Source organism: Augochlora pura, chromosome 7 (assembly GCF_028453695.1).
Source record: "Augochlora pura isolate Apur16 chromosome 7, APUR_v2.2.1, whole genome shotgun sequence".
Classification (NCBI taxonomy): Eukaryota; Metazoa; Arthropoda; class Insecta; order Hymenoptera; family Halictidae; genus Augochlora; species Augochlora pura.
In genome coordinates this window covers 18565635-18592972 of record NC_135778.1, presented here as the reverse complement: position 1 = coordinate 18592972, position 27338 = coordinate 18565635, and the positions used below count along the sequence as shown (strand labels likewise).

At 34.8% G+C, this 27338-nt stretch overlaps 2 protein-coding genes across 2 annotated transcripts; both read left to right on the top strand.

Moving 5' to 3' along the window:
- Positions 1-78: 78 nt before the first annotated feature.
- Cpap3-b (cuticular protein analogous to peritrophins 3-B) lies at positions 79-4578 on the top strand. Its single transcript, XM_078187293.1, has 4 exons — positions 79-218; positions 3514-3831; positions 3910-4306; positions 4376-4578. The coding sequence occupies exons 1-4, from the start codon at positions 182-184 to the stop codon at positions 4491-4493; spliced, it is 870 nt and encodes a 289-aa protein (XP_078043419.1). The 5' UTR covers positions 79-181; the 3' UTR covers positions 4494-4578.
- Positions 4579-7830: 3252 nt separating this feature from the next.
- Positions 7831-15128, top strand: LOC144472484 (protein obstructor-E). The gene is made up of 5 exons (XM_078185619.1): positions 7831-7908; positions 9736-9930; positions 11001-11185; positions 14055-14287; positions 15037-15128. Exons 1-5 carry the CDS (start codon positions 7857-7859, stop codon positions 15071-15073), a joined length of 702 nt encoding a protein of 233 aa, XP_078041745.1. The 5' UTR covers positions 7831-7856; the 3' UTR covers positions 15074-15128.
- Positions 15129-27338: the final 12210 nt, after the last annotated feature.

Sequence of the window (27338 nt, the reverse complement as noted above, 5' to 3'; positions counted from 1 at the left end):
TGTCGGGTGTTGTAATCCGGCCGATGGAAAAGTGGGGGATGCATATAAGGCTCTGGGACCCTCTCGATGGGGCCCAGTATTCTCTAGTCATCAATTCCTCCACGTTCGAAGAACCGTGATTTGATTTCAAGATAAAGATCAGGCCCGATTCCCTTTCCAGTCGCTGCCATCCTCCGTCAGGATGAGGACGGAGGTTTTTTGTCTGCTAATCTGTCTCGGTAAGTAGTCTCGTTGAAAGAATATTTAAACAATCGGTCTCTATACACTAGACAATCGATTTCGCATTTTTACCGATCGAAACAATCGCATCAAATCCGAACGCGACAATCGCGGACGCAGAGAATTTTGAAAAGTAAAAGTGGCACGTGAATGCGGCCTTTAGCCAACTTATTGTGTGTCGCTGTCCGTAGTGTAGGCGCGTCCGCTGTTTTTAATTGCTGCAACGATTCTTATTATCTCGGTTGCACCATTGTTGGCATCTTGTATAAGAATGTATCCATTAAATCGGTGTCGATTCGTTGTTGACCGGTATAGCTGTATCTAAGAACGGAACACAATATGGAAGCTACACGGCACCCGAGCGGAATAATTTTCAACCGATTCGTTTACGGATTCACACGCGATCGAAAATGACGCGGAATCTCGGCCCGACCACGAAAGAACTTGCGCCATCGTTTGTTATTGAGAAATCAGTGCGCCTTTATAGAAAGTTCCATTTCTCCACGTGCCGACACGCGGGCGAAAAAAATTCTTTAATATTTATCAACCGTCTAAGCAGATTCGCTTTCCAATAACGGTTTAATTTCAAGATCTTTTTCTTCGTTACGAGATCATTGTTCACCGAGTGCTCGAATATTTTCCTGGCCTGGTAACAATTTCGCTCGATCGAATTAGGGAAATTCGCTTTCACGTACTCGACCCGGCAGATCTGATCTACGTGGCGCACTGGCAAACCTGTCCGGGGCTCTCAAAAATTAATCGAAATCAATGCAGAGTGTTGGAAAGTTAACAAGTCCGAGTGATTAAACGACATTTAAGTTCTGGCCGATCGGATACACGGGAGTCAGGGGGGGCACTTTCTCGCTTTCTTCCGTCGGCGAGGTCGACCGGAGCCGCGGCGTTTACGCGCGACCGGCGTTTATTCAGGGACGCAAGACGCCGCTACGACATGCTGCCTTGAAAATACTCCCGCCGACTAGTTGACCCTCTCCTTACCCGTTCACCGTTTTTATTCTTTGCTCTTTCTTTTCCTTCTTTTTTTTTTTTCTTCTTCCCCCTTTCTTCTCGATCCGTTTGTCATTCCTCGCTGCCGACGCGAATGCATCCGCGTTGCATCACCACGCCTACCTTCGGGCAAACGTGTGTAAATTAAACTTGCTCTTAGGCTGGCGTCCGTGGAAGTATGTTCTCCTTGTAATAGAAAATGCGAGAGGCTTTATTTCTTCCGATTGTTTATAAATGTCGAACTGAGAACGAGATTATTATTTTGTCATTCGACTGCGCATTGAATGCATTTATGACAAAACTGGGTTGGTGCGATTTGAAATAGTAGAAAGATAAGAAGAATTATAATAATTACAATAACTGCGGATTTTATGCATTTATGACAAAATTAGGTACTTGTGAATCGAAATAGTAGAAAGATAAGAAGAATTTTTAAATGTCAATGCATTATATTTAATCGACTAACATGAAGAACTTGCTATATTCAGTTTCTATTTCTTGCAATTTAGGCAGAACATTTTTATTTTGCATAAAAATTCACAGTATATTAATTATTAAGATTTTTACTCGGTTAACAAGAATTATAAAAACATATAATATAGTTTACATTTTTATACAGTAATATGTTCATTAGAGACCTCATTATTTAAAAGAATTATTCCTATTCTTTATATTTTGAAGGAGATGTGCTTATTGCAGTAGATTGTAGATTTTTATGTGAAATAGAAATTGTTTGCATTAATTGTAAGATGTAGAAACTGCAGAAACAGTTTTTCTCTGTTTTTTAAATCCTTCTCATTTATTCATTTTATTCGGTTAAAAATAATGTAACAGAATTTTTATAAATACTGTATTATTGCTGTAAATACTATTAATGTAAATACTATACTAATATTATTACTGTATTATAAACACTGTATTATAATACTGTATTTATACAATATTTATAAAAACACTGTTACATTATCTTTATTTAAATTTTAATTAATATTCAATATTTAAAGAATATAAATTCTTTAAACATTTTCACTGTTTTGTATTTGACGTACTCGTGTTTGTTATTAATATATAAAATACGCAGTGTAGTAATAGTTATGAAATCGAGATCGAATTTACTTGTCGAGTCTCCATTGTTCTTGAATGTCTTTAAAACAATATCTTTTTAAATATATCGAAATTAGAACGACTTCATTCTAAAATACATTTTACTTGCAATGGAATTTTTTAGGCAGACGATCTTACTCAAATTTAATATAAATATAAATAACAAAATTTATCATTTCTTTTATAAACTTACTATTATTGCATAGAAGTATAATGAATGTACATAACATTTAAAATGTAAAGCAAAATTAATACATTCCGCGTTTTAGACAATTAAAATAAAATTGTTATTTGTTGATTTATTGTTCCTTAATTTTATATTCAGCTTGAATCTTATAGTTCATACTATAAAATTATAGTATATACTATAGACTATAATTAGATTATAGTCTACTCTATAGTTCATGCTAAAACTGTTTGAGTCCAAACCTCCTTATCTTATTTTTATAAATAAATAAGAAAATAATAAAGCTAGTGTAACGAAAACGCGTGTACGAAATAAAATAACAAATATTATACCATACAGTTGGAAATAAAACATCGATACTCTTCAATTATTTTATTTTGCTCACAGCTTTAAACTGCTCCTAGTTATTTTTCTTATAAATGAATAAAATTCGCGATCTACATACTAAATTTTAGATAATATCTTAAAATTGTATTCCGAAGGAAAGATAATTGTTCCCTTAATTATAATTATAATAACTTTTATCAAATTTAATTATAATTGTTTGACTATGAACTGCGCAGTTAGTTCATTATATTTAACCCTTTGCACCCGATGCCATTTCAACGGGAAATCTAAAATAATTTCTCTGGCTTCTAGTATTTCCACGTTATATAACAAAATTCATTCTACGCTTATGATATCGAGTCTCGTGACTCATGTAACAGTTAAACTTTCAATAATTTTTTAAATCTTGCATTTATAATTAAAATCGTTGTTTTAATTTTGGCAATATCTATCAAAATAATTGTGGAATGTATCACAGTAATTTTAATGACGCCGCAGAATCGCTGCTCGAGTGCAAAGGGTTAAAATCGTGTTCGAAATTTTTCACCACAAAGTCGTCTAATCTCGTAACAGAAAATTGATTTATAATTTTCGTTCACACCTTTTGATATTTCCATGTAATGCTAAGGTCACGTTTACAATGGGTTCACGCTAATTTATCGACTTTTTAGGTGCAGTTACTTCCTTATCGAGGAAAGAAGCGGCAGCGGAGCAAAGCCGTAGGAAAGTAGCGTCGCCAGCGTTGCAGAAAAAGCAGACTGCCCCGGAAGAGCAAGAAGAATACGACGAAGACGAATTTCAGGATCAATGTCCCGAGCCCAACGGCTATTTCCCTGCCGCGGAACAATGCGACAAGTATTATGACTGCAGGGATGGCAAGCCTATCGAGAAACTTTGCCCGGACGGCTTGGTGTTCAACGACTTCAGTCCTCAGCACGAGAAATGCGACTTGCCTTTCGGTATCGATTGCTCGAAACGACCGAAATTACGTATGTGTTATGTACCTGTCTCTCGAATCGACGTCTATAGCCCGACTGTTTAGTAATCGAGAATTAATTCATGCACAGAGAAACCACAACCGTCCCCGCACTGTCCGCGAATGCACGGCTACTTCGCGCACGAGGATCCGCGTATATGCAACACGTTCTATTACTGCGTCGAAGGGAAGTTCAATATGATCACCTGTCCGGACGGTTTGGTCTTCTCCGAGAAGACTGGCATCTGCAATTGGCCCGACGAGGCGCAGAAGAAGGGCTGCGGTTCCAGGGAACTTTTCAATTTCACCTGCCCAAAGGTCGACGATTCCGTCGCTGCCACGCATCCGCGATACCCTGACACCGAAGACTGCCAATACTTCTACGTCTGCGTCAACGGCGAGATACCCAGGAGGAGCGGTTGCAAATTGGGACAAGCCTTCGACGAGAGGACCGGCAAGTGCGACTGGGCCAGAAAAATACCGGAATGGTAAGTGTCCACGAGTAAATTTTTTAATCGCGAGCAATGATGATATTACTGTTGCTTTCAACGTTGCAGCAAGGATTGGTACAAAGGTCAGCTGACCGACGAGGAATTAGACGCACTAGAGAATCCACCGCCGAGACCGAAACCAACCGGTGGCCATAGTAGAAGGAAAGGCGCCAAACCAACGTAGCTTTAAGGCTGAAATCATGTGTAGATTTTAATACTCATTGACCTTTTTAAATATCATCTGGAAAATAAAAACGATTTTAATACGACTGCCTTTGTGTTTTAACTAAACTGCATATGTTTGCCGAGCAAGATGTAATTAACAAGCTAGTGACATGTATTTTCTACTCACATGCAGACGTTATGGCTATTTCAAGAAAATAACAAAGATATATTTATTACCATTTTTTCATAGTTTAAATATGCCATAACATTACATTCGATTTTATAGAATTTCATTATTTATCTAATGCTGTTACGTTTCACTTTGTACAATTTTTAGTGAAATAATTTCGCGTTTAATTTCATATAATTTTTAGTAAAACCATTTCTTTTTTAATTTCATACAATTTTTAGTAAAACGCTTTCTTTTTTAATTTCATACAATTTTTAATAAAACACTTTCTTTTTTAATTTGATACAATTTGTAGTAAAGCAATTTTCACGTTTAATTGTACGATTTTTGGTAAAATACTGTTACGTTTAATTTGATAGAATTGTTAGCGTTTAATGTTGTATACTTTTTCTGTATTTTGTATTGCAGATCCGAGACCAAATATCTCTCTAACGAACTGAATAATGTTGTTAGGGTGTTCCATAAGTTTCTTCCCTTTTTTGATGCCAAATGAATACACGATATTTGTTGTTTTAGGTGGCATTATTATGTTATATACGAACCGTTCTGTTCTATAACCTTCTTCCACCTCTCAAGAAGCCTCATTAATTATGCCCTCTTTCCAAAATTGTTGAAGCTTATGTGCAAAATATTCATCTAGGTGCATTTTTATTTCGCTTATGGATTTCAAAGATTTACCACGGACAGAATTTTTTAAGGAGAGTAACAAGTGATAAGCGGATGGAGCAAGGTCTGAGGAGCTAGGAGGATGAGGTAGAACGTCCCAATCACACTGTAATCATTTTTGCATTACGGCCAACGCAACACGCGGTCTTGCGTTGTCGCGATGGAAAACGTCGCCTCGTCGGTTCGCCAATTCTGGCCGTTTTTCTGCTATGACGGCTCTTTAATTGATCCAGTTGATTGCAATATTTGTCAGCATTGATCGTAGCACCTTGAGGAAGGAGCTCGTAGTACACTACACCTTTCCAGTCCCACCTAACGCACAAAAGAACCTTCTCCGGATGAAGTCCAGGCTTCGCAACAGTTGAAGGACTATTTTCCTTAGACCAAGTGCGTTTTCGATGCACAATTTGGTATAAAATCCAAGTCGCGTTACCAGTGACAAGCCTTTTTAAGAAAGGATCCCTTTCATGTCGCTGGAGAAGCAAATCGCAGGTAGAGACGCGGTTCATAAGGCCGGCTCCGTCAATAGCTGTGGAATCCAAACTTTATATCGATTCGCATATCCCATCTTGATTAAATGTTTATGTACCGTTGTCTTGGGAATATTAGTGGCATCCCCTATCTCACGCACACTATATCGCGGATTTTCAGTGAGCACAGTCTTGATAATGTCTGTATCCGTCGTTGCTGAGCGGCCGCTGCAGTGTTCATCTTTCAACTTGAAATTGCCAGCTATAAATTTTTTAAACCAATCGCGGGTGGTCCTAATAGTCGAAGTACCACTCCTGTAAACGGTGCAAATCTCGTCTGCAGTGTCCTTTGCACTATTGCCTTTTTTAAAGCAATGAAGCATAACATGTCGCAAATGCTTCTTTTGGCTCTCTATATTGAACGGTGTAGAAAAAATTTTAAAAGAGACTTTGTCACCAACGAAACGTGCTTTGAAAGAGCACTGGAACGACTGAAACCGATGCCATAAACGGCTAAGAGATAAGTCTGCATATTTATATAAATACAGCCACTTAGAGTCACTCATAGCGTAGCGCGGAAGAAACTTATGGGACAACCTAATATATTTGTAACACGGTCAGAAATACTCGGCTTTTTCTCTCGCTTTAATAACGAATTCGAATCGCGCGGTCTCACGGGAATTTTCCCATGAGGAGAGAAAGTGATAGAAGCCTGAAAGTTCTTCGCATTTCACGGGAAACGCTTCCGAAATCTAGTCGATCGGACAGTGGGTTAGCAACGCGAGGCTTTCAAGGTAATAAATTCGATTTAGTATCGCTTTCATAACTAATCACTCGGAGCAATTTTATGTAACGCGATGACAATCCTAAGAAAAAGATACACATTTCACAATACGTTCGAAAATCGTTTCAATTTAGCCCTTTGCGGTCGAATGGCAACTCTCAGGCGCCTCTAAAAATTATCATGCCACGTTTTCAAATAATCTTTATCGAATTTACTAATATTTCAAAAATTGTTAAGAGCTATTATCTGTTACATAAGTCATAAAATTCAATTTTATAATGAATAAAATGCTCTAGGTTATATAAAATGGAAATACTGTAAGTCTTTTGGATTTCCATTTAAAATGGCTCCGACTGCAAAGGGTTAATGTTGTTTTCGATCACCGCATTAGTAGCCGAGAAAGAAACGTACTAATAGACAACAGTTAACCCTTTGAACTCGAAGCCATTTCAACTGCAAATCTAAAATAATTTTTCTGGCTTCTAGTCTCATATTTGTCTTTATAACAAATAAAATATTGTCCCCATTTATAACAAAACTGCATACATTTTGAGATTACTAAATCCATTTTGCATGTGCCTACAAAAAAGGTTTATCTAAAAATTGGAATAAAAAATCATAAAATTAAAATTAAATCAAGTAAAAATCAGAGGCTTTAATGAAATTTTGACCGCTTTGGTACTTGTATAGGAAGAGTTACATAAACCATATACACAGTCTGGATATAGACTCGAAAAGCTACAGAAAAATTAAGGCTATAAAAAGTATGTAAAGACAGATTGATAAATGCTAACGAAAAAATCAGCGCTCGATAGTTGGACGATAATTTCCGTTTCGAAATATTGGAAAACCGCAGCGGACCGTTCGCGTAGATCGTGATAATTGAGATTTTTCTCTAAAGAATAGAGAAGGACGCGCGGTGAGAGCGTATCTGCGGAGAAGAGAAGGAAGCCGAATAACAACGGGCACGCTGGGAAAAGAGAAAGAAGAGTAAAAGCGCGTGGTCCCTCACTGATCAATCCTGATTCCAGACAGTTGTTCACCGATGAAAACGCGGCGAAAGTGGGGAAGAATCATTGGATGTAGTGGGGACCAATGGGGTATACCCTCGTGGTGAGTTGCCGAAGAGCTGCAGTGTTTCGCGACGGAGGCGGCATTTGAAAAGGAAACCAAAAGTATCCATTTGCGCTCTCCGACTTTTCTCTCAGTGTCCAGTGACCGTAGTAATCCTTGAAGGATTGCGTGATCGTCTTGAAACCAGAGGAGACAAAGATGATCGGGGCAGCGTCTCTCGTAATTTTCTTGGCCGCGACCACCGCGACGTGTGAGTATTCCACCGCATTTCCTCGAATTTATAGAGAACTTCTTTCTACGAAAAATCTCTGCGCACTTCTGAAAAACTTCCAAAACGTACCGAACTATAAATTCGGCTACGAAAACACTCGAAGCTACGGTTAATTCGACGGGGATATATTCGGTAAGAAATGCACTTTCACTGCGTAAAACATGCGCTCAAATGTACTTATTCGGGCAATTAACGCGCACGACTTGACGATAACGCGTCGCGACAGAGAGGTAAAGTTTCCAAGGCTCGAAACGAAAGGAAAAATGGTGCATGATAATTGTCGAGAAGAGAAAAAAGAACGGTTTCACTGGAGCGCGGACCTGCACGGACTTTCTCTTGGCTCGCCGGGGGCACGGGTCCACGGCTCAGCTTCGAAAATGTAATAGAATTTCCGGTATTGTAATCGTCGGCCCGACGAAACCGGTAAAACGTCCTAACGATTTAAATAACAGCCACCGCGCTGGACATCCTATAGGAAAAATATTGGCCGGCCGTGTTACCGCCGCGTTCACGGAGGTATTCATTCCACGCAGAGAGTGCGTAAGCGCTGCGACGGTCAGCGTCGAACTTTCTAAAGCGTAAATGTCAGATCTACGGCTGGGAAAGTTGCATAAGTGTATCCGAGCAGTGTAGTTATCGTCCCTAGACGTATGTAGAACCAATAAATTACATAAAGAAACAAAACAATGCCGATCGAACGAACACACGTATCCAAGATACGGAGACAGAGAAGTTGGGTTCGATCACCTCTCGCGTTCACTATCACACTAGTCGCTGGGCTACTTTATATGCTTCTTGGAGCGTGGCATTGATTTCCGGTATATCTTGCAAAGTAAATGCCGCATGTAATGCGGAGAAATTTCTGAAATTTCTTTGCCTTCTGCCTCGCGCTTTTACATTTTTTAAAGCGAATCGAATAATGTCGCGAACTATTACTGGGATTTTAAAATCCACAGGCGGGACGGCGCCTTTCTTTATTTATTTATCTGTCATTTCCAAAACTATTTTCAGCGGAAGTATAAAAACGGGAGCTCATTTATTTCGATAATAATTAACATTACTTTGCATTTAGGTTTACTGAAATAGTAACGTTTTCATTTAAAACTTTTTCCATATAATTCAATTATACATTTTTAAATGATATGTATAAAACATCTGTAGAAATCTGAGAAAACTGAAAGTACTTCAATTTTTGATATTCTTTTTGCCTTTTTTGTTCAAGCAATCAATTTGTTCCACGGAAAAAGAAACGTTAGCTTTCAAATTTCAATGGTTGGATATAAATTTATTTTGCGGCTATTATGTAGTTGATAATAACTGCGAATTTTATTCGATTATAGCAATAATGACGAAAGAAATATCAGAAGTGAAAGAAACAAATTAAAACAAGTTAAAAGTATCTTAAATTATTAAACAAACAAGAAATTTTCTATTTTGTTCCTGTTTGTTGCAGTTCATGACAAAATATTGTATTTGTTTTTTATTGTAATAATATTATAGAGGCAAATGAAACTTACAATAATGAAATTAAAAATTATAATTACAATTTATTTCTTATTTGCTACCAGCGCTACATTGCTTTGTATTTTAATGTTGTATTTTATTTTATGCGATTATAAGAAAAATTTCTCGATTAAACTTTCATGTAGTGTTATGTTGTAACATCTATTTTAAAGTTGTTCAATTTCTATACTTTCAGAGCATTGAGTTTAAACAGAGTAAATATTTTTATTATAAAATTGACTTGAGGAACCTCACGAAATGGGGTTGGCTATTTATTTACATGTTGTTTTACCAATATTACAGATGGTGCGTTCAATTGTCCTGACAAAGATGGTCAGTACGAGCATCCGAAACAATGCGACAAGTATTACGACTGTAACGACGGCGTTGCCGCAGAAAAACTATGTCCGGATGGTCTTGTTTTTGACCCATTAAATCGTAAGGTCAACAAATGCGATCACGTGTTCAATGTCGATTGTGGGGATCGTCTCGAATTACGTAAGATTATTATTTATACTACAACTAAATTTAAACAATCCATTTTGATAATCATCGCATTTAACTCTTCTGTCGAATATCCTCTGAAAAAATATTATCGCTTTCAGAATTGTGGTATTTTTTTCAATAAAGTATTTAAATATTCTCAATTTTGCAGTGTAGCCATTTTGTACCTCTTTAAATCTGTGTTCATTTAAGTTAAATAAATGAATAGTAGTACACACGAGGCAGTAGACACTTCAATTCTGACAGTTACTATAATTTTTCAAAGTTCAATAAAATTAAATATAATTATTATTATAAATATTAATTAATTAAGTATAATTTCTGTTTTAACGTATCATCTTTACTTGACGGTAAGATCAATTATTGAGTAAATACTTAGGTATCTATCCCCATTAATTACACATATTATACGCATTTCAATTAACGATATGCATTTGCCATTCATTGTAATGAATTGTTGCCATTTATCACATAGCTCGACTGTAATGAGTCACTAGAAGGTAGATATATCATTATAATTCGTTCTGAGAAACGAACATTACTTAAAACTTGTCGCAATACGTAGATGCATCAGGAATTACGTCTCCCATAAAAGAAAGCAACTTAAAATATTATCCAATCAGATTAGCATTTGAATAGCGAAACTTGAATCTACTTGGACACTCAGTGTAAATATTGATATTTAACTTTGATATTATAATATTGATATTAAACTAACTAAAGTAAAAATATTTTATATACTATTAAGATCCATAAAGAAGTAAACTGTCTAGTAATTTGAAAAATATGTTGAAAATAATATGCTAAAAAGCAGCTGTTGATTTTCATTGACAAAATGACTCGAAACATTCGAAAGACAGTTTATGCTTGCCCCGAGAGTATTATTGCATCTTTCTCCACATTAAATGTACATACGCCAGGCGTTAAAAATATATCTGGAATAAAATTGCGGCTTGTGTTGCCATGCCGATGGCTTTTGCGGTTGATGTCCTTGACGTGGGAGATACAGTAACAATTGGTAGCGAAAGTGCTTTTAACTCCCGTTATATGTTCGACCTTCGCAGAGCCGCCGCAACCGACGAAGAAGTGTCCGCGAAGGAACGGTTTCTTCGCTCATCCGGACCCATCTGTTTGCAACATCTTTTACAATTGCATCGACGGCGAAGCTATCGAAATCACGTGTACCACCGGTCTGCACTTCGACGAGTACAGCGGAACGTGCGTGTGGCCTGACAGCGCTGGTCGCGAGGTAGGCATACGACAGCATATTTAAAGTGTTTTAAAAATTTTACTTAATATTTTACATTGCAAGTATAAGAAGCGGACGTCTAATATTTACGTAAACAATCTTTATGAACAGAACGCAAATTTTAAATCACGCGCAAAATATATATATATATATATATATATATATATATATATATTTTAATATTAAATATTATAATAATTGATATGTAATTGTATAATTAATATTAGTAACTATATTTTAATATAATATTAATATAGTTATTAATATTAATTATAAAATTAAATAACAATTAATCGACTGTCATCGAATGTTCATAACTAATCGAATATTAATATAGTTATTAATATTAAATTAGGTCATATTATTCTATCTGATGATTGTATTTGAGATACTAAAACTTGATTGAGTCGTTTTATTTCATCTGGTAAAAATTTTATATACTAACACATGGTAAGTAAATATCATTATGATTTTTAACGAATATTTGTTACATACAAATACATCACAAATATGCTTTTTTAACTTTTGTACGAATATCCCTAAAAATGTAAAAGTTACTTCAACTTTATAATTAAACTTGTTATACTAAGACTGGGTCAGGTCACATCATTCTTTCTGATTAATATCTCATGTACTAATAACACTGAATTAGGTCATATAACTCTTTCTAATGAATGCTTGATAAATCTTCTGTTTCTCTTTTTTTGAAGCACCGGTCAATTAACGCTGATTTTATACCAAACGAAATACGTGATCATAATTGCGGGTGAAAAGATTTCAGAAATTACCAAGTCAAATTTTGAAACTTTCGAAGATAGTTTACGTGTTGATGTGGACTAGAAATTTTGGTCTGGAATAAGTCCCGTAACATAGTTCATTAAATAGTTCGATAGTTTATTTGTTAAGTAACCTTAACAAATATATCTTGTCTACCAGGAAAATGATTTAAAAACAATAAATATATTTAGCCTCTTATCATGAAATGTGTTTGTATAAATGTACATTATACATTACGAGAGCTCGCATTTTCTTCTATATAGAAATATCAATAATTAATGATTTTGGAAACAAAATAGAAAGAGAAATTGAAAACTGAATACTTGCTATTATATCCATCCATTATTTTTAATCCATCAGACATTTTTTATGTCAGGATTAAAACATAAAAAATTCTGTAAATGGATAAAATTCACGAACAAATGCAATCTTTTAAACACGTATTTTTGCAGAATAAAATTTGAAACCATCTATATGCAGTTAACATAAAAAACAGAGACTTTAAAAACAAATGTGCTAAATTCGATTCAGAAATTAACAGACATTTACATACACCATCGTTAACCCCTTGCACTATCATTCAGGGGTGCAAGGGGTTAACATAGTTCGTCGATAATTAAATGTAGATATTCAAGATGGGGACTTGAATACGTCAGAACCAATAACTGTGGGCCATTTAACCCCTTACACTATGACTCCTTTCATGCTGCGTTGATTAGCAGTTATTTGTTCTTAATATTTTTAATAATAGGACTAGACAATTGTTGTTTTTCCTGTTATTTTTATTTAATTTTTAAACTTTGATCACAGAAGAATTAAATTTCGATTTAACAAAAATTAATAATATTAATATTTAGTAGATTTGGTATGAAAGCTTTTTTGTCACGAGTCTGACTCGTTATTATAGTGCAAGGGGTTAACGCGACGTTAGCCGTTGTCACAATTTAACATTTACACTCGTCATCGCTGCTACTTGATTCAAGTGGTTCTGCATTAGTAATTCGCAATTATAACAATTACGTTGCTCTGTATAATTGATCAATGGGGCGGACCATAATTATTAGTTTCGTAATTGGCTATTTAACAGTGTCTGTAAATAGCGACGCGGAATCGGAAATGTGTAATGGCTGTGGCTGCATAGAATGTTGTACTAATCGAATGTTCTCATCCCTCCTCTTTTTTATAACTTAATGTCAAAGTGACGCTGTCGTAAAAAATGAATGTAATAAAAGGGCAAACAAATTATTTTACCAAGTATTTTATTGGAGTCAAAGAAAAATATATTTAGACAATGTTTTCTTCACATTTTTCACACAAAGTGTGAACTATGATATTTGTGCCTTTTATTTAACTATTAGACACCTATTTATTTCAATAACAAAATGTCGTGACATTTCTTCGTTTGTTCGTAAAATTCGTGCGTGTCAAATTGATATCCAAAGACAATTCCAAGAAACAAACATTGTCATATTTTTATGTTATACGTTTTCTGATTGATAATAATTCGACTGTGGCTTCTTATGCAAAATAAATATTGTTATTACATCAACTACAAGAAAGAGAAATTAAGTAAAAAGTTAATCTTTTACCTTAATAATTTTATTAAATTAAACCTTTGCACTCGAACCCATTTTAAGCTTAGATCAAAAATTGCTATTTCGACCAGCTATAGTATAGTTCTTAACTTTAAACTATGAATAAGCTAATTTATGCAATGAAATTAAGTCTTGTGACTCGTCAAACTGTTACTCTTTTAACAGAAGGGTCTTTAATAATGTCAACATTATTTTGTTAATTATATAACCATTTTCATTGGCGCTTCAGAGGAGTCACTCGAGTGCAAAGGGTTAAAAATAATGCAATGAAGCTACTCACTTTTGACATGGATGCATAAAAACCGCAATCGGATAATATATACATATACATTTTGTTGAAAGAATAAAGTCATAAAGCCAAGGATGAATTTTCCTAAAAATAGCAGATAAATACGCTTTTACATTTGAAAATAGTATCAAATTGACACCAGAGACGAATGCGGGTAATGAAAACGCCTAATTATGGAATTTTATATAAAAAATACTATGTCATTCAGGGTTGTGGAGTAGTAGACAAGAAGCTGAAAGACGGCTTCGAGTGCCCGAAGGAGAGTCAGGTCGACACCAGAGGAATGGTCGTCGATCACCCGAAATTTGCTCATCCGGACGACTGCCAGAAATTTTATGTTTGCCTGAACGGTGTAACACCGCGTGAACAAGGTTGCAGCGACGGTACCGTTTACAACGAGGAACAGCAAAGATGCGATGCGCCTGAAAATGTTGCCGGATGGTACGTACGGATAAATGAAATTTTCAAAAAACAATTGCCATTAGTTACCAATCCAAATTTTACACACTACAGCTCTCACTTATTTGTACAGTTTCATTTCCTTTCGAAACGACTTTCTTAAGGCTTTCAAGTGCTGATAAAGGACTACTTCATAAGAATAAGAAGAGTAAAGTGCACGATTTCTCTTATGTTCTAAAATAAATAAATTCCTTTCACATTGTCTTCGCAAAAGCAACTTTACAATTACTATAATTTTTAACTAAATAATTTAAAACTGGTTCGACAGTTTTTTTGTGAATGCACATCATACTAATTTCTCTTTTCTTATAAAACTTGTTGATTTAGTATTGCAGAATTGATCACTTTTTAAGTGTTCTTTTTGAATACTTTTATTATTATAATTTTTAAATTATAATATATTTTATGATATTAATTTATGTTACAATAAAATTTCAAGAAAACTGTCAATTTCAAAAGATTTACAAGTAGAAATTTAGAGTAGAATTTAGGTCAAATAAATAATAATTTTTGATTTATTAATTTATATAATTCAAATTAATTTAATTAATTCATATAATTTCTGATTTATTATGAATTGAGATTATTGAAATTATTAAAAACAGAAATATGTCTTTATTTTACTTCTGTGATAACGAGAAGTTGACAAAAAGAAAAATTAATATTTTGTATAAATATCCACTGTTCAGTGATAAGAGAAACGACTAACAACGAACTTGTTTTTGTTACAGCGAGGACTGGTATAAGGATGACGTCAAAAAGCCGTGAAACGTCATCACAATTTGTATGTCCCGCATCGGGATCTCGATATCATCGTAAAATCACATCATCTTCGTTTAGCGCGTAATCCATGTGTGTGTTTAGATATTTGAGTGTTCGTATATAATAAATAATCTATTTTACCTTATTCGCATTGTTTCCTGATATTTTACTTAAAATCCTTCCTTAATTCTTCCATGGTATTAATATCTTGTAATCGGTGATTTACGTTAATTGTAAAGTTCTTTATGCGAAGCCTTTGTGGCATTATTGCAGATCTGGAGTAAAAAGGGATATTACCGCATAACTGATAACTTACTTTCACAGTGGAATATAGCGACGAAGATGCAGGAAATCTTCGACTTCTCTTTCATATTCAGCCAAGCAAATCGACAGAAACTTTCTCCTCGGCGTTTCAATATTTTTTGTTCGTCGATCCACTGAACGGACGACTTTCGTGTTAATGCGCTTTTTACACGCACGTCCGATTTGCTCTTTATGTGTAGAAACTGTATCTAGTCTATACCGGGTGTCTTGTTTCAATTCATTCAAGAATGTTTCATGATAATTAGATAGCGACGTCTGAAAGTGTACCATGAAAGTGAAACTAAAGAATTCCGAGGAAAACATTATATAATAGAATGATCTTCAAGATACTGCTTTTAGTAATGCAAGCTTTTCAAGTCTCGGATAACAATAATATTGTACTGAAATTTGTGTTTATTATAAATTTGTATATTTTAAAGGCAGGTTCGTTGAGGAATTGAAAATGAGTATGTTAATTAGTATCGAACAAACAAGCATAGATTCCTTTCCATCGATAATCACTTTCTACTTTCATAGTAATTTTTCCGATCACTATTCCGCGCTACTCTTCTTCCTCGTTTTAAAAACCTTCAGCCACTGTTACTGCTCATGTTTTGGAATTCGATTGCATCATTTTCTCGTTACTTTCTTTCGTCCAATGTAAGACGCGGTGATGTAAATGAATTATTGGTTGAAAAATAAGTTGAAAATAGGATAAAGAACAGGAAACAAAAAAAAACTTTTGGTTCCTGATTCATGATTTAGAATTATGTGTACGCGAACATAACCTTTGCAAACTTGTAAAACAAGAAGAGAAATTAGAAGGGAAAGATGAAGGAACAGGTACATAACGATATAGAACAGGAAGTGACAAGATCTAATTTTGTGCCTAGAACCGCAAACGTAAGTGAAATCTCTACCAGATTGTATTTTACGAAATGAAACAAGACAGGATAGGTCGACACAAAATTACAGGGAAGGAAGTGAGAGAGAAGTATAAAACGTTGCGAACAAAACGACGCAAAACCAGAAGAGATAAAATCGTGTATTTAGTAATTATACATTGAGAACTTTGTGAAATGCAGACACAGAAATGTTAAAGTATTAGGTTGTCCTATAAGTTTCTTTCGCGCTACGTTATGAGTGACTCTAAGTGACTGTATTTATATAAATATGCAGACTTATCTCTTAGCCGTTTATGGCATCGGTTTCAGTCGTCCCAGTGCTCTTTCAAAGCACGTTTCGTTGGTGACAAAGTCTCTTTTAAAATTTTTTCTACACCGTTCAATATAGAGAGCCAAAAGAAGCATTTGCGACATGTTATGCTTCATTGCTTTAAAAAAGGCAATAGTGCAAAGGACACTGCAGACGAGATTTGCACCGTTTACAGGAGTGGTACTTCGACTATTAGGACCACCCGCGATTGGTTTAAAAAATTTATAGCTGGCAATTTCAAGTTGAAAGATGAACACTGCAGCGGCCGCTCAGCAACGACGGATACAGACATTATCAAGACTGTGCTCACTGAAAATCCGCGATATAGTGTGCGTGAGATAGGGGATGCCACTAATATTCCCAAGACAACGGTACATAATCATTTAATCAAGATGGGATATGCGAATCGATATAAAGTTTGGATTCCACAGCTATTGACGGAGCCGGCCTTATGAACCGCGTCTCTACCTGCGATTTGCTTCTCCAGCGACATGAAAGGGATCCTTTCTTAAAAAGGCTTGTCACTGGTAACGCGACTTGGATTTTATACCAAATTGTGCATCGAAAACGCACTTGGTCTAAGGAAAATAGTCCTTCAACTGTTGCGAAGCCTGGACTTCATCCGGAGAAGGTTCTTTTGTGCGTTAGGTAGGACTGGAAAGGTGTAGTGTACTACGAGCTCCTTCCTCAAGGTGCTACGATTAATGCTGACAAATATTGCAATCAACTGGATCAATTAAAGAGCCGTCATAGCAGAAAAACGGCCAGAATTGGCGAACCGACGAGGCGACGTTTTCCATCGCGACAACGCAAGACCGCGTGTTGCGTTGGCCGTAATGCAAAAATGATTACAGTGTGATTGGGACGTTCTACCTCATCCTCCTAGCTCCTCAGACCTTGCTCCATCCGCTTATCACTTGTTCCTCTCCTTAAAAAATTCTGTCCGTGGTAAATCTTTGAAATCCATAAGCGAAATAAAAACGCACCTACATGAATATTTTGCACATAAGCTTCAACAATTTTGGAAAGAGGGCATAATGAGACTTCCTGAGAGATGGAAGAAGGTTATAGAACAGAACGGTTCATATATAACTTAATAAATCCACCTTAAAGAACAAATATCGTGTATTCATTTCGCATAAAAAGAAGGGAAGAAACTTATGGGACACCCTAATATGTAGACACTGACTTGGTGTTAACCCCTTGCACTATGATTCCTTTCATGCTGTTAATTTACTACTTTTTACTACTTTCTTTGATAGGACTGGACAATTCCTGTTTCTTGTATTGTCTTTACTTATCTTTCGTTTCTTTACTTTGATAACAGAAGAATAAAATTTGGTTTAGTTTTGAAATAAATCAGTGATATTCATATTTAATGGATCATGTATCAAATCTTTATCACGAGTCTGACTCGTTATTATAGTGTAAGGGGTTAATAAAGCAAATTCTAACGGTGCAGCTTGATATCATCGTCAATTAATAAAACATTATTTTTTGTAACATGAACCAAATATAATGCCAATTGCTCAGTTTTTATTTTATGATATGACATGTCTATAAAAACTCATTACACTAATATCAATGAGTTGAAAAACAAAAGGAACGTGTAATAAAAGTATAAACAAAATATTCTTGCTATGAATGTTGATCAGTGTTTCATATGCAATTAGTTGTTTTTAGTAAAATGAAAATTTTTAGTAGGATAGTTAAGATGGTGTTTCTTAACATAGTTAGCAAAAGGTATTATAATAAATTTTAAATAGCCGGACCAAATCAAAAGGACTTCAGGATGATAAATTCATCTTAAGCATGACCAGAGGTTATATGAAATGAAGGTTCGAGAAAAACCTTAGTCTACATTGGGATATCATGGGTTACCTAAGAGTAGCTGGTAGGTTTTTAGAACTTAGCTAACTTAAGATGGTTCAAGGGTTTGTTAAAACCATCCAGCGTACCTTTAGCTACATTAAGGTGGTTCACGAGTTTTATAAACTATTTCGTCCTACTTTGAGCTAGTTTAAAGGTTACATAAAGGGTTTTTCTGAATTTTAAAATGGTCCAGGGATTTTTTAAACTGCCTTATTTCACATTAAGTTAGTTGGGATTTTAATCTAGGTATTAACTATAAATTATCTCGCAACTTTAAATGAATCACAAAGTGCAATTTTCTAGTATTAATTTGAGCTTCCAAAGTATCGAAACTTTTCATCCTATTTCATATACTATTCAATTATTATACTCCAGTTGAATTGTAGTATACAGAATACTCTATTCTTACTAATGAAACTGAATCTGAAAATAGTCGATAAAGTCGCACGCATCATAATAATGGTAATAAGGCTTTCCAAGACCGAAAGGTTCATGACAGACAAATTCTTACAGCTTGTCTGTATAATAATTGCATCTATTTCTGTACTCATCTAGGCTTTGAAAACAGAGTTAGGATCTGTGCAGACATCGCATCCTACGAGCTTTTCTGTTTCTGATTTCAGGGACCCGAATCCCCCTTACCGTTTCGCATTACCGATAGTTCACGAAAAATAGACGCCTTAGTAAGAAGCGAATATGCTGTATATTTCATTTCTACTACGAGCGTTGGATATTACTTGGAAGCAAGAAGTATGTACAGCACAAACATGTACAGATAAATATATACACTTACTAATTTATCATTTATATTCTATTTTTATAAAATAATACTGCTAGTTCGACAAGATTTTCTTCGTTCAAAGACAATCGTGATTGTAAAGATTAATCAAAATTCTAACTTCTTCACGCGAGGTGGCCGATTTAAATGTATTTAATAATAATTTCAAGATATGTACAAATATATTTACTAATAATTTTATAATAGGAAAGAAATTGTAGTTTGAACTTTAATAAAATATATTTTACTTACCGCGAAACGTCTTTGTGCACGTGATCTCTAACACGACTAGGCGGAAGAAAGTTATTCAATCAATACATTGGTACAATAAATTCACCAACATAGGTTTTCTAACATTCATATTATGATAATTGCGAGTTGTAAAAAATTAATCTTCGGCAGCAGAACCTGAAACAATCGTACGAAATCGCGACGTGCAGAAATATCCCTCCTACTAAAAAACAAAGTACCACATAAAGGATTGCCGGGTAATCTATTGGTCACTGTATTCGTCAAAATTTTGTACGAAATACAAAAATAATTAGTACCTTGAATATTGACTTACTATTTGATGAGTGAGGTCAGAGACCTGGAACAGAAAGAAAACCATAGTTCAAATATGTCCAACACCGGTCATGAAACAACAAACTATAACTATCTACAAACTATAACATGTAATTTGCATATTGAAGAAGGTTATATTTACATCTCTTCTTCCTTGACGAAGACCGTGTAGATCTCAGACATCCACGTAGTCTCGACATCTGTAACAATAGCAAGAAATTCGATTAAATTTAAGCACTATTAAACTACCCAACAATCACATATACCAGGGCTCGAAATGATTTGGAATGCAACATTATGTAGCAGGGAACTCCTCCTGCTGCCACCGCCGCAGCGTCTCGCTTCCCCGCGTTGTTGTCATCGACTCGGAGCACCTCAGGCACGTACCGTAGTAACTATTCGCGGCGCATTAGGGCGCGCTCGTCTCAATAGATTTCCACATCACCCATGAGCTACTATTGTTAATACGTTTTTTATTTTCTCAGTAGTATTCCCTGCAAATCTACTCCACTGTTCCGTGCGATAATTTCCAATCTACGATAAATATGGAAAATAAATTTCGAAATCAGTTTTTGATTTAACCGACAAAATTTTATTAATGTTCAAATTTGTATGTATGTAATAACGTTTAAAATTATTTATTCCGCACTTATGGTAAATCTAACAAATAGTAACTTTCTTTCTCACAGCAAAAACGTCGATAAATTCGGTTTTCATCATTTTTTGATAATGGCGCATTTGGCTGAAAAATCTAAGAAAATTTGAGCACGTTGCTTACGAAAGTACCTTATCAAGGAATTAATTTAAAAATGATCCATATTTTAGTTTCTGAGAAATCTTCAATTTTCGATTTTCTTGATTTTCTGTTTCTGATAATTATAGCTTGCAACTGAAAAATCTGAAAAATTCTATAATATGCTACAATATGCTACCTGATGTCTAAAATAAGCCACATTTTTTTCAAAATTTTAAGAAGCCATTCTCTAACATTAATTATTGTATAATACTAATTATAGCTTCCGCCTTTTTATCTCTGTATATATAGGTTCTGCTTTTGGAGCTAAGAAATAATTGCAACAATCGCAAGTGAGATTCAGAGACGCGTATGATCAATCTAAACTTTGGCAACCGTCTCTTGATTACATTGTGGTTTTGTAATTTCAGTATTCATTTATACGCAATTCAAACTAAGGTGAAATTTCTTGCGTAGAGGCGAGAGGATCGGTTGAATCTGTGCTGATTGTAAGAGTACTTTAAAGCACCGTGTACATACAGACGAAAGGGGACGTGGAAACTCTCGGTCCAGCCAGGGTTCAAGTCTAATCGCAATCAGATGTACATCCGTAAGTACGTTACCGATTCTAGAGTGTTTGGAGAAATTGACTTCGAACTCAAATTCACTCGATAGTATTGATTTGGAATGAAACTGCAGATTCTAATGTGATTTGTACTCGCAATGGCAGAATAAATTCGGTATATACGAGTATGAAACTGCAGTTCCATATTGACTTTATTTTAATATATTGTAACTACGAAAATATTTAACGTTATTTTTATGTTAATTTTATCGATTGGATGAATTATTGAATTTTAGGTTAAAACGTTTCTGTATAACAAAGACTTCAGAGAGACATTCATATTTTGCAGAATTTATACACGAAACAAATTCGGCACAGTTGTGCACGTAAGCACGGCTTAACATGTAGAGGGACATGTTCTCCTATCTATTAGGATAATATTCAAGAGACTACACAGAAGTTCGGTGAATGGTTGAGGTATAATATTAGAAACGCTTTGAAGGGTGAAGTTATACTAATAACAGAACGAGCAAAGCTTGGTGAGCTCTGTAGAATATGTAAATTGCTTTTCGAATGACTTGATAAAGGCATCTTGCGGATTTAACTATGACGTTCTACGCCGGAAGCTTCAACCGCTGGTTTTTCTTTTAGCTAGGATCGACTGTGAATTACCTTGAAATGTTATCGAATTGTCAGGATTTGATTGTGGAATACGCGAAATTAAGAAGTAATTAAAAAGAATGAATATCTGAACTTAACGTGACTACTTATATATATAACACAATGGAAATATTAATATTTAACATAACCTGACAAGATCAAACCACGTGTTACGCGAACGACTGCTGGCTCAAGAAGAAGGAAAAATCGCAGTTAGGGGACAAAAGACTCGCTACAACGCACGCCCATACTAATTGTACAACGGCATGGGCCAGTGCTGCCCAAAATAACTAGATCGAGCTGATTACATTAGAAATTAATCTATTTCTATCACGAATAAATCAGCAGAAGAGAAAGATTGTCATTAAAAATACAAAATTATGTTAGCAGTAATTTCTTTGAATTCGAACGAATTTATTATACTATTTTGTGAGAAATATATCGTATTATGTCAATGCACGGGGTGGATACGGTTCTGCGTGATGTTCTTTTGTTCAGTCTGTTGCGTATATTCGGCCATGTGGTGTGAACGCGTGTCTTAATTGTGCTATTCCTTTTTTCTTAACACGTTTATATTAAATAGTTAATTTATAGTTGCATGTTTGTTTCACTAATAACCCATATGAACGGGGCAACATATTTAAACTTAAAATATGTTTCAGACTTTCAAGTTTGATTTCTAAGAGAAATTCATATAAATCATTTACTGTATTATGCACACGTAAATAACGGAAATAATTGAACTCGTGAAGAACAATATCATTCATATAATTAAGTTTCCTTGTGTAATAAGTGTTGATTATTAAATGTTTATTACATCTCTTGCATAACTCGTATAGTAAGTTTGTTATATTGTTTTGTAGAGTATATACTTAACACTTTATCGACCGGTAACCTATAAATCGGCTTTTCCCACCGATCGGTAGCCCGTGAATCGGTTGCCATAGTAGCCCCTAATTTGTTATCTATTATTGAGATAAATGTGTTAAATTGTACTACAAGCTTCAATATTATTATATAAATTTTTAAATACTAAATACCTTTCGCGATTAATAAGATAAATAAAATCAAAATAGAAATGAACATTGTTACGACATTATAGTGATACGTATTATAGTGAAGCATATAATACATGGTTTCTATTGCAATATTGATTTATTTAATGTATACAGCAAATAAAAGAAGCAAGAGAAATACTATGAACGTATAAAGTCAGCAATGAAGAGATCATATCGATTAGGTTATGGTTACTTTAAAGACATTACCTTCGTGCACTAAAGACAACTCCTAGAATCCTAGAAGCGTACAGTAGACACCTGCACAGATTCGAAATCAACAATTTATTATTATTGCATTCTCGGAAGAAGGTGCGATAAATTCCACATTAAATGGAACAAGCGATAAGTAAAAGGCCATCCGATATTCTATCTAACCTTTCGGAGATCCCGGCTCAAAATACGTGAAAAGTTTTCGAACATTCTTTCTCAAAGTTCCTACTCCCACTCCTCTCTCTTGCTCTCCCTCTCTCTCTTCCTTCCCTCTTCTTTCGCCGTTGCTCTCAGCTTCCCTATCTCTCTTACTCGCTCTATCTCTCTTGGCCCGATATCAAGGATTCTCCAACACTAGCACGAAGCTTTGCTAGGGCTTGTAGAAAGTCTTCACTCTATTTTTTAGTATTAGGAGGAAGTGGTTGCCGTACCGATCGGTAATCGATAGCCGTGGAGTGCAAGAGCTCGTAAACTGGCCAAACAACGATACGTACGAGACGATTGGTTTAACGGCGCCTGGTGTGCTTACAGGTGTGCGATTCGTGGAACAGGTGAGTGACTATGTACTTCGATCTTTCGGTTTCTACGTACATCTTCCATTTCTTCGTCAATTTTCTTCCCTCACTCTCTTTTTTTCTCTAGGATATGTAGTGCGCCAACGGACCACCAATTTAAAGCGCTGTGTGCGCGCTTCTTCCCGATCAACATTCGGAACCACTTCGAGAAATCTCGGTCAACATCGTCGCGTCTTTAACACTAGGTCTACCAGTCAGATTTGTTATTGATTTCTGCCGTTGCCTAAGCGACTGAACATTTAACCTCTAAGTGCTATTAACTAAGCGCCATTATAGTGACTTTCGCGGATATTTCGTGCTATATAGCTATACCAAATAAAATATATATTAAGAAAAATGATAAATTAGTTGTGACAAACTTCATTTGCGCAAAATCCAGCCGTTCCTAAGAAGTTAAGATGCATGTTTGTTGAATCAGGGACACCATTGAAATCAACGACACAAATTTTCTCGCCGCTGTACTCACCAACAACGTTTCATTGATTTCGCATTTCATCGACAAAGACGTAAGTAAATGTATCAAGTTTTTCCAGATATTTTTTGACCTGGATGCCGCACCATGGTTACATCGTAAAGATTCCTAAGAAATTTTATTTATTGGGTCAATTACTTCCGAGCGAATTACCACCTGACCGCTTCATTATTCAGGGTCAACCTCGTAGATGACCCTAAATGTCAGTGCGGCTAGTCCGAGCAGGACGTTAATCATGCTGTGTGGCAATGTCCGTTGTTTGAAGGACATAGAGACAAACTTATTTGTTGCCGCTATAAATTCAAACTTTTTACGCCTCAAATTGTTGGGGTCTTTTTCGTGGAAATTTATGTTGCTTCTTTAACTTGCATTGACAATTTTTTTTCTCTAATTGTATTCATTTTTTCATGTATCTTATATACATACATGCATATGTACTTTACAAGTATACGATATTAATCAGTTATATAGTACACTTAATAAAACCGACATCTCATCCAGATCGGATAAGATTACATTAATTCTACAAATTTATTTTTACTTCCGCCTGTATTTTTTACCAATTGTTAGATCACTTAATCGAATAACCTTAAAAAAATGTATTCCTGAGTATAAAACGTAGAAAGGGAAAATCCAGTTACTTATTGTTCGATAACTCAATATAAAATACAAAGGAAGAAACATTTTATAGCAATTTTTTGATTTGCACTTTTTGGAACAATATTGTGAGATTTTAAACATTTTAACATAATTATATTATTCAAGGTTGCAAATCGCGTGCGGAACATTGGATGCTGCGTACGTGGGAACGTGTATGAAAGCAACTGATGCTTGTTCGCTAGTAAAATGGCAAGAACTTGCGGAATCAATCGCGCTTGAATAGTTGAATCGTTTGGAATCCGTACATAACTGGAATTGCGATAGCTGCTCGGATAAAGTATCTCCTTCGAATCCAGTTAAGTAACACCTGACTTCCTTAAGCATTTAATATCGTAAAAATGTATACTATAGCATAGACAAATCCACAGGAACGCCGATGCCATAAACTTCAGATTGCGTTCGCGTTTGTGGATAGCTTGATTTGTCGACAATTCATCGATGCGAATTTAGGAAATTCAATCGGATTGCTTAAGCGTTTATTATGATATAATTAGAGACTAATTGATAACTCTGACAATAGTAATTGAAATTTATTAAGTATTGTATATTGTAAAATTATATGCTGTCACTGTAAACTGTAAAATTAAATATAAAAAACAAAAGAGTATTACATCATAATTATAATATACTAGTTTCCTTATCTTATGATTGCACATAATCAAATTGTTGTTGAAGCCAATTTTGGTGTAGTTGAATAAAATTAGAATTAATATTTGAATAAAACATGAACCAAATAACATTCATTTAGACTTTTTAGATTAATTTCGACTTGATATTCATACATTTGGTGCTTTTTTTAAAGAATTTTTTAGATTAAGATTAATAATTTAAAATACGATATTTGCACATACAGCTTTATTCAAAATAAGGCCTCGATTAGAAGCGAGATACAATCGAACTATGTACGTCGCACATTGTGGGTTGAGATTAGGTTCATTTTCTCCGTTGAATTTGTCCCCGTAGCATTCGCTGGCGATTTTTGCTTTCGTCGTGCACACGTGTTTTGTTCGTCGGTACATTGTTCGAACTTGTAGTTTTCGTGGGCGTTAACTCTCGTTGCGCTGTGCAATTTAGCGTTTCAGTGACGTATAATCGCGTTAAAAGTCGAGGACGAACTCGAGACGAAGCGGTAATCGGCCGTTCTATCCGATAACGAGTTTCGACCAACTTCACGACTGCGTGGCGGTAAAGAAATAGAGAATGAAGGAGTGCCCAGAAACTGGAGAAAACGATGGGGAAAGCGAAATCGAGGGAATTCTTAATGAAAGGCATAATGAGTAATTTCGTTTTGATATCTCACCCCTTTGGAATTCCACGTCGTTTATTTTATCTGTCGTAGTTTCAGATATATCACCCTTTCGATAACTTTCTGGTATTCCCAATATTTGCTGAGGTAAATTAGTTGTCAAATTAGGTATTGATTTAAACATTTGTATGCATAAATATTTAGTTAGTATTATTTGGTATTGCTGTTTAATTTTATTTATTATTAGAACACTGAAATGCATTGTACTTTGTGTAAGTTTTGATAAACTGTTTGCTGTATTAATTAATCTATTTTACACTGATTATGGAGACATTATCTTAATTACATGTTCGTGAGATTAAAATTTGTTCAATTAGGTACGAATTCATCAATCGAGAGTTTAACGATTGATTACGTTTAATCTGAGATGTAAAAATTTTAATATCGTATTTGTGTCAACAAGTATGTTCATCTGTAAAGTTGGGAAGATTAAATTATACATCTAAATTATATATTAATTAATAATATATATTTATTAATATATATTTAATAATATGTAGTAATAATACGAATTGGTCAAAATAAGAAAATATTTAACCTCACTATACTTAAGGAAGGGTCAAACATGTACCTGTGTTCTAACAATGTCTTTTTATACATTTTTATATTCTATTTTTGCATTAATCGATATCTAAAAGCGGTATTTAACAGTGTTATATAAATAAATATATCTTGAACAGTAAAAATAATATTTGTAACACTTTTTCATACACGAATAGAAAATGGCCTCCCCTTAAGCAGACCTTAAATATTCTAATAGCTTAAGCATTCAAAGGTTAGAGTTACAGCTTCGAAATTTTGAAAAATTGAAGATGTTATTAGTAATATTATTCACCACTACGTAATAATATATCTTTTTATATCATTCATTTTCGTACACAATACTGTTACTATGTTCACGTTGTTCGAATTTCAATGATACGAACACAACCGAAAGTATACTTATGCATCGTCGACTGGGAACAAAGTTATGATTGGTTCGCTAGACTGCTTTCGGGGAGCAGTATCAATTGTATGTATAAATAATTTAGAAGTTCTTCAGCCGAGGAGAAAGGACATCTCGCGAGAGAGGCTGGGCGTCTTGTAAAGTTTGCTGATGTACAGTGAGTCAAAAAAGTATTCGTACACCTAGTTTTTTTGCAATAACTTTACACAAACAAATGGTACACAAAAAAAACTATTTCGATTAATAGTCTACTATGTACAAAGATAATGTACAAATGAAGAATTTTTATTAACGCATAACAAAAAAATAATGCAAGAAATACAAATATTTAACAGCAAAAAAGTATTCGTACAC

Bases quoted from the DNA above. Each gene is read 5' to 3' on its own strand.
- Cpap3-b (XM_078187293.1), top strand. From the start codon at position 182: ATGAGGACGGAGGTTTTTTGTCTGCTAATCTGTCTCG. The intron at 3,832-3,909 runs GTATGTGTTATG...ATTCATGCACAG, and splicing joins CTCGAAACGACCGAAATTAC to AGAAACCACAACCGTCCCCG. The intron at 4,307-4,375 runs GTAAGTGTCCAC...TCAACGTTGCAG, and splicing joins GCCAGAAAAATACCGGAATG to CAAGGATTGGTACAAAGGTC.
- LOC144472484 (XM_078185619.1), top strand. From the start codon at position 7,857: ATGATCGGGGCAGCGTCTCTCGTAATTTTCTTGGCCGCGACCACCGCG. The intron at 7,909-9,735 runs GTGAGTATTCCA...CCAATATTACAG, and splicing joins GGCCGCGACCACCGCGACGT to ATGGTGCGTTCAATTGTCCT. The intron at 14,288-15,036 runs GTACGTACGGAT...TTTTTGTTACAG, and splicing joins CCTGAAAATGTTGCCGGATG to CGAGGACTGGTATAAGGATG.